General features: G+C 57.4%; 1 protein-coding gene across 1 annotated transcript; it reads right to left on the bottom strand.

Annotated features, from left to right (window-relative positions):
* Positions 1-1,513: 1,513 nt before the first annotated feature.
* Positions 1,514-1,825, bottom strand: LOC145419159 (histone H4-like). The gene has a single exon (XM_080287399.1). The coding sequence runs from the start codon at positions 1,823-1,825 to the stop codon at positions 1,514-1,516; it is 312 nt and encodes a 103-aa protein (XP_080143525.1).
* Positions 1,826-8,550: the final 6,725 nt, after the last annotated feature.

Raw genomic sequence — 8,550 nt, forward strand, 5'->3', positions numbered from 1 at the left:
TAAGTACTTGGGTAGTGTGATGAGTAAGGATGGAAGTTTAGTGAGTGAAGTGCTTGGACGGGTACAACAGGGAAGAAAGGTGGTTGGTTCTTTCAAAGCAGTGATAAGGAACAGGGATGTGAGCATGGAAGTAAAAAAGGCAGTGCATGACAGTATCGTGATACTAACTCTAACTTATGGAAGTGAAGTTTGGACCATGTTGGAAAGACGCAAGTCAAGAGTGAGAGCAGTGGAAATGAGTTATTTGTGAGGAGCATGTGGAGTTACATAGAGAGACAGACTGATATTATCCGTGTGGTGACGACCATGGTGGATTTAACACCCCCAAATAAGAGGAATAATTAAGAAAATACTATTCATTCATTTCTCTCGTCATTAGGAGTATTGCAACAACTAGTTCCCATAAAATCAAAAACCACAATCTATCTATTCATCCATCTATCCATCCATTCATTCATTCATCATCATCATCATCAAGATTAATAATAATCATCATCATCATCATCATCAGCAGCAGCAGCAGCCATCGAACTGCGAGCTCCGGTGAAGGCCTCGCTAGTGAAACTGTTGGGAGGCGAGTGTCAGCCACCTTGTCGACCACCTCTTCTATGTAATGCACTAGCGGTCGTGCAAGTACCAACCGGATCCATTTAAATTTGATTTCAGGCCTCAGCGGTTGTATGGCGGTTGATGCAATGCTTGTACGATGGGTGATTGGTGGGTTTTGGCACTTAGAGAAAACGGCCGTGACAGCGACAAATTCAAGGGATAACTTGTTCATATGCAGACATTCTGTCTGTCTAACACTTAGGCATTCATATCATGCACTGTGTGGGTGGTGCCTCACTGACGTGACTGACTGTGTCTTCTATTCTCTAGGTGCATCCTTCAAGTTTGCTGCTCGTGCATATGAAGGCAGAAATACCTTGGAATAGTGGGATTTGCCTTCACGATTTATGGAGGCGACTCCCGGAGCACAGCAGAGGAGATGCTCTCGCAACAGGATGGAAATTGCCCTGATAGGTATGGAGAAAGCTTTCCTGAAATGGGGGGGGGGGAGATCAGAGGGACAGAGAAAGCAATGGCCCAGCAAAATGAGTGATAATGTATGTGTATGCAGACGTCCATTAAAATTAGAAGATGTAGAAGCAAAATTGACAGTTGCCTAACCCCCCAATTTTTTTTTTTTTTTAAAACTGCCAGAGAGAGAGAGAGGGAGGTTTGGTATGGTTCAGGTAGGTTAGGGTTGGTTATGTTAGATGTGGTAAGAGTTGGTTGGGTTGCATTACATGTCTTCCTATCCGTTACATTAAAAAAAAAAAAAAAAAAAAATAATTTTGGTGCTAGCTAACCTGCTCAACGTCTGCATTTACTTATACTACTATGCCTTCATTCATTCTCTTTCACAGAAATTAGGTGTGGACCTCTAAAAGAGGTCCGGGGGTGGTGATGGTTGTTGTGTGCTTTGCCGTGGCTAGGTGGAATAGTGCCATGCAGTTATGCACGCACCCTCTTAACCGCCGAAGCAGTAAAGGGTGCGCCCTTGTCTCTTCAGGGCGTACACCACGTCCATGGCGGTCACGGTCTTGCGCTTGGCGTGCTCAGTGTAGGTGACAGCATCGCGAATCACGTTCTCGAGGAACACCTTGAGAACACCGCGGGTCTCCTCGTAGATCAGGCCCGAGATACGCTTCACGCCGCCACGACGAGCCAGACGATGGATGGCAGGCTTGGTGATGCCCTGGATGTTGTCACGAAGCACCTTGCGGTGTCGCTTGGCGCCTCCCTTGCCCAGACCCTTGCCGCCTTTGCCTCGATCAGTCATAGTGTCTACAGCTGCTGCTCAGACCCAGTAGTAGTGAGTGTCCGCTCTGCTCCCAGCACCAACAATAATGACGACTCCGCTCGCCAACCACCCTTATATAACCCTGTGTCGGTCGTGCAAGTACGAACCTTATCCATCTAACCTTGATTTCAGGCCTAGGCCCCACCCCAGCTCTCAGGAGGCCAATCCTAGAGAGGTGTCGTAGCCAGGTCACGGCACCGGGCATGCCAAATTTTGCAAGCAAACCAGGAATTGCATCGAAAAGGCTTGAACAGTAAATCACCGCCATGTACATCACACCCCGACCATTCAAACGCCGCCAGTCCTGAGACAGGCGGCATAAAAGACCGCTGCCAGGCACGGCGCGCACTCTGCTGCCTGCTTCCGCACTGACAACATCTCCTGTTCCTGACTACTACAACAAGGGTAACAGCTCTCCGGTTTGCCATTGATCAAGCTGCTCTGCCCTTTTGTATCACGCCAGTGCTTGAGGTGTTGCTGTTGTTGTTGCTTGCCGCCATTTTTCAGACCACGCCTTGGTCTTCAGCCACAGTAGTGTATCGGGGTACACGCACTTGTGTGTACTCGCCCTGGTGTGGTTCTTTTTGCCTTCTATATTTCCTTTCTGGCCCTAGAGACCCCTGTTTAGAGTGGTACGAAGCCGAACTCCGCGGATTCCAGGCGCAGGCCTGGTTCACAAGGAGGCCCCTTAGAGGGGTGGTTATAGGAAGCCGCAGGGCGGGCCAAAAACTCGATAGGGATAGGGTTAGGAAAGTCCTTCGGGGCAATAGTAGGGGTGTCTCGTCCTCTGCTAGCAGGGGGACAGTAACCGCTATTGTAGGTAGGCTCCTTCCTGCGTTCTGGGTGATTGTACGAGTGCTTGTGAGTGTGCCTGTGTGTGTGTATCGGCCGCCAGCTATGGCAGGCCGTACGGCGCCCTCGCCAAAGGGGCCGTTGAAGACTCCGCCGGCTTCCCGTGACCCTAGGCTTGCTTCGAAGATACCAGTTCCGTCTACTAATCCTGGCAAGTCGTCTCTGCAGATGTCTGGGAAGCGATCTCGACATAGGTCTGGGAGCAGCGCGGCTTCTGGATCGGGTGGCCCGCCTCCAGCCAATACTGTGAGAGTTGGCCATGCCGGTGGATCTTCTGCTTCGGGTACTCCCCCTCCTGCCTCTGCACCTCAGCGCAAGGTGCTCCGTAGCAGTGCGGATGAGATGGAGGGAATCCAGCCTACAAATCCACCATCTTGTGCCCCTTCTCAGTCGCGTCCTGCCTTGCCTCCTACATCTGCGGCTGGATCTGGGGGTGTGCCTGAGTCTGTTAGGGATGCGGATGATGATTTTGTCCTGGTGGAGCGTGGTGGCCGCCGTCAGCGGCGGGCTCATGCTGGGGGGGATTTTTCTGCGCCTGCTCCGGCTCGGTTCACACCGCCTGCACGTCCATCGGTATCGGTGAAGGCACCGCCCCGCCTCGCTCTGTCTTCCCAGCCTTCAGGGTGCCCCAACAGGAGGGTTTTGCCACGTCTTACGATGCTGTGGCAGCCCTGGAGCGTCGCTTCCCGGATCTGACGGTGGTGAATCGCTTTGGGATGGACGGCTCTTGCGTCCTCATCCCACAGACGGAGACGGCTCACCGCCTGCTGAAGCTTGTGGCGGAGGACGAGGCGGCGGAAGTCCGATTAGTGGAACTATCGCCAGGCGGGCAAACTACAAGGGCTGTGGTGATGGGGTACCCGCGCCGCATGCCGCTCGAGATCCTCAAGCGGCACGATCTCGTGGAGGAAGCGGAGCGGTGTCAACACCAGAGGACACACGAGGAGACAGTGCAGGTGCGGGTGACCCTGCGGGGCCCCCTCGTCCCCTCTCTCGATCTCGGCAACTGGGGGACCTACTGGCTCCGTCCCTACACCCCGGAACCATTGAGATGCTACAGGTGTCAGCGCTACGGACACCACAGATAATCATGCAACAGGCCGATAGTCTGCGGGATGTGCAGCGGGGCGCACGATACCACGCAGTGCCTCGAGATATTCAAGGCAAAGGAAACGGTACGATCCCGGTGCCCCAACTGTCAAGGTGCTCACCATGCATGGCACGCAGCCTGTCCTGCCCGAGTGCGCAGGGTGGAGCAGGGACGGGAGTCCCAGGTCTCTTGGGTGCAGGAGCAGCAAGCGTCCTTGGCCACGACGGTTCCTCCAGGAACCTTTGTTTGGGGCCAACAACGCCTTGCTCCGACAAACGCCGCCTCACCTGTGGTAACCAACGAGGACTTCCCGCCACTGCCAGGTGCGGCAGTCGCCGTCTCGACGGTGGCGGAGGTGCACGCCCCCGCCGACGGGTCAACCCAAACCACAGAGGGTTCCTCGTCCCAGGCCTCCTGCTTCTCCTGTGCCCTCCCCTCACCCTCAGTCACAGTGGAAAGGATCAACCGACCCTGGGTTTGTTCTCCAAGCCATGGGGAAATGATGATCGGCATCGTAGGCCTCCTGGCAAATGCACTTCCCCTCACCTGCCCCAAGGAGGAGCTGCTGGGTGCAGCACAGGCGTTGGTCTCAGGGGTACTGGCCAAGGTCGGTGGTGGGGTGGCGCTGGCGCAGCAACCCCAGGACTCACCCGTGTTGCGGCAGCCCCAGGGAGAGCCACAGGTGACACAGGTGCCCGCCGAGGCCCAGGGGAGCCAGTCAACCCCGACTCCCGAGGAGATGCGGGGCAGGGCCAGAGACAGGGGCCGCAGGGAGGGCCCGCGGCCCTCATGTGAGGAGGGCGTCGGAGGGAGAGCGGAACAGTCCGAGACCGCGTTCCCCCGTGGTCTCACGGGCGTCCCTCGGGTCGCCCCGTGTGTCGCGGGAGGAGGCGGGGACGCGACTCCGCCTCTCCCCAGACAGAGCATCCCCGACCCCATCAGAGTCTTGCAGTGGAACTGCGTCGGCGCGATGAGCAAGCTCCCACTCCTCCAGGAGATTGCTGCTCATGACCGGCCACATGTGTTTATGCTGCAGGAGACTCTGCTGGGGGAGAGGTCCCCTTTCCGGCTGCAGGGATACACCACTCATCTCCTCCCCCATGTGCGGGGTGAGACTAGGGGTTGTGCCATCCTTGTCCAGGACCACATCGCTTCCACAGTTTGTGAGCCTGCTCCATTCTGTGGAACTGATGTTGAGGTTCATGGTGTGCGTTTTCAACTTGCTGAGTCATCCCTTACAGTGTACAACATCTACCGTGGTGCCAGTGCAGCCCTGGAGTTGGGGGACTTGTTCTCCCAGGCTACCAGGGAGCCTGTGCTTATAGGGGGCGACTTCAACGCGCACCATGACCTCCTGCAGTCCCCGCAGAGGTCTAATGAGGCAGGACGGCACATTGCATTGGTGTTAGAGGAGGTGGCTGGTGTGTCCTTGCTGACGGACCACCCATCAGGACCCACTCATGTTAGGGGGGGGGCGTCTGGACCTGACGTTCATGTCGGATCCGCTTATGGGTTCGGCATGTTGGTCCATACACCCCACCCTCATGAGTGACCACTATGCTATTGTGGTGGAGTTGGGGTTGGCTTGCCTCCCTTCCCCCGAGCCGCCACATAAGTGGGATGTGGAGAGGGCGGACTGGGTGGCTTCTGAGCGTGCCCTCGTAAGTCTTTTCTCCTCGTCCCACCACCCCTCAGACTTGGAGAGTTTTGCGGATCTGGTGGCCAGCGTCTTTGGGCAGGCCGCTTCAGAGGCAATTCCCCAGAAGCGGCGGTCCACAAGAGTTTACCGAGATGGATGGTTTTACTGCGACCGGGTCAGGTAGCTGAATAGGCGGCTGAATGCGGCGCGCTGCGATTAACGACGGCGTCGCGGCTCACCCCTGCGCAGGCGCTTAGAGGCTGTGTCGCGACACGTGCTGGTTGAAAAGCGTCGCATTCGGGAGGAGGCATTGGTTCGGTGGTGCCGGACTCTGGGTGCTCACACCACTCTCCGAGAGATGTGGAGGAGGCTGCGGTCCTTCACCAACCCTCACCCCTCTCGTCCGCCTTCACACCCTGACCCGGTCTCAGAGGCTGACCGATTGGCTAAACACTTTGCGGATCGCTCTGCTTCCCACAATCTTCCGCAGTCCGTCGGGGCCACTCTGGAGGGGTTGTCAGACTCTCGTGCTGCGGCCGTCCGGGAGGCTTGCTCCCAACCTGATGAGGCTGACTGCCCCATCACGGTGGGCGAGCTCCTGGCGGCTCTGCGGCGCAGGGCCGACACTGCTCCGGGCCTCGACGGCCTTACGTATTCCATCCTTGCGCATGCGGGGGATTGTGGTAAGGCGTGGTTGCTGGATCTGCTCAATCTCTCCGGGTCTTAGGGGCTTTTGCCGCGGTCATGGAAGACGGCTGTTATCCACCCCATCCCGAAGCCAAACGACCCAGGTGCCATCGCCCCATCTCCCTCCTCAGTTGTATTGGCAAGACAGCTGAGAGGGTGGTGCGGGCGCGGCTGTCGTGGCGTCTGGGGCCGTTACACCTGAGGATTTTTGCATATCACCGGAAACGTAATGCTGCACAATGTCTGGCATCATTCCTCGCGCAGATAAGGGGTCGAGGGTGAATGGCTGTCTTTCTTGATCTCGAGAAGGCGTTCGAGCTGGCTAATCCGTTAGTCATCTTGAGCGGCCTTGTGGCTCGAGGGATCGGAGGCAGGCTGCTATCGTGGGTCAAGGATTTCTTCCTTGACAGGGCTGCTAGCGTCCGCTTTCAAGGTAGTTTTCCCCGGCATACTCCCATCCAAATGGCACGCCGCAGGGCAGTGTGCTGAGCCCTATCCTTTTCAACATTCTCGTTGAAGGGTTGTTGGATGTGGAGTATGGCCGGGGGGTCACGCTTCTTGCTTATGCGGACGACCTGGTTCTAGTCTTTTCAAGGAGAGACTGCTACACACAGGCCAATGAGGCCCTCTCGCGGCTCTATCGACGGTCGGCGGAGCTGGGGTTGAAGGTAAATATGGCGAAGACCCGCTATATGCCTTTTGCCCTCAGCCCGCCGGCCTTCCTGATGCTGTTGGGAGGACACCCTCTAGCCTGTGTGACGACCCACAAATACCTGGGGGTCTGGATGGACTCGGGGCTGAAATTCGCCTGTCATGTTAGATACCTGAGGGAGAGGGCTCGATCTCGGATGGCGGCTCTCCGCTTCCTTTCCCGGAAGAGCCTGGGGGCCTCTTTTGAGGTCCTCAGAACCTTCTATATTCATGCCATCCGGTCAGTCATTGACTTCAGTGCTATCTGCATGACAGGCTTGGCCCCTCAGATAGCCGCCTTGCTGAAAGTGGTTCAGAATGACGCAATGAGGATAATGCTTCATGTCCCCATGTGGACACGTCTAGTCAATCTCCGTTTGGAGTGCGGCCTCCCCTCGCTTTGGGGTAGGGTCGTGCTCCGCGCTGCTGCGGTCATCTTGCAGCTTGTGCAGCATAGGCCCCGGTCTCGGCCCTGTTTAAGCGGCTTCTTTTGCGGCCGCCTGATCCTTGCCCGCGCAGGGACTGGGTCCGTGGGTTGGTTGCCGCGCTGCATGAGCTGGGAGCGGCCACTGGTATTTGCAAGGAGCCTGACACGCCCTGTGTGGGCTACACTGAGCCACCGCCCTGGACGTCTCCGCCTATTCAAGTCGTCGTTCCGACTGCTGGCGGAGGGCGAAATGCTGTCCCTGCTCTCCTTCGGCGGGAGGCCTTGGCGCGGATAGAGGCTCTGCAGCGCCCAGCATCCGCAGACTACTATACCGATGGCTCGGTCTCTGCCGACGGGGCTGCGGGGGCAGCCTTTGTATGCGGGCTGCGGTGGTATCGTGGCGCATCACACAGGGTGTGTCTGTCTTTCAGACAGAGCTTGTGGCCATATTGGGGGCACTGCAGCATGCAAGCCAGCATGCCTCCACCCATGTGGTGGTACATTCTGACTCACTTTCAGCGATTCAGGCTGTCCATTCCGGATCCCTGGGGGACAACCCCCTCCTCCTATCCTCAATTTATGTATGTGCGGCCAGAGTTGTCAGTGACGGGGGTCGGTGACCCTCCACTGGGTACCAGGCCATGTAGGACTCAAAGGTAATGAGCATGCGGATCAGGCGGCGCGGTTGGCGTGCTCGCTCCGGGAGGTGTCTTTTGTCCTCCCGAGCGGGAGCAGCATCAGATCCTTCAGCCGCTCAGGTCCACTGTCATGCGGTGGGCCCGGGAGGAGCATCAGGTTTGCTGTGGCAGAAGGCTCTCGTTCTGCTACTTGGTACGCGGCGGCTACCCGCTGTGAGCCTCTGCCACCACTGCCTGATGTTCCCAATGCTGTCCTGGTCCACATTCATCGGATGCATCTGGGCTTCCTGTGCTACAGGCAGACAGCTCTAGCCCGGCCGGACCCGTGCGACTTTTGTCTGGAGTTGGAGGAGGAGCCTCTCCTACATTATGTCCTGCGGTGTCCGGTGACCGCATGCCTTCCGATCCTGCTTGGCCCGCACTTTTGTTTGGTCCGGGAGGACCTGCGGGACGCCTCCGCTGTGATTGCGGGGGTCCCTCTCCCCACTTTGACACGGGTGGTAACCTGATACCCGCCTCCCTCGTTAGTCTGTCTATGCCAGTTTGGCATGACCCCTAACAGGCTCCAGATTTGCCCGTGCCTCGGCCTCTGGGCCGGGGCGAATATCCCACCACCACCACCACCACTGCGCGGCGCGCCAACACTCTCGCTCTTCTCGCTCGCTCCAGTCACGCTCAGCC

Source organism: Coenobita brevimanus, chromosome 117, assembly GCF_032717465.1.
Source record: "Coenobita brevimanus isolate Jiangsu-jjx chromosome 117, ASM3271746v2, whole genome shotgun sequence".
Classification (NCBI taxonomy): Eukaryota; Metazoa; Arthropoda; class Malacostraca; order Decapoda; family Coenobitidae; genus Coenobita; species Coenobita brevimanus.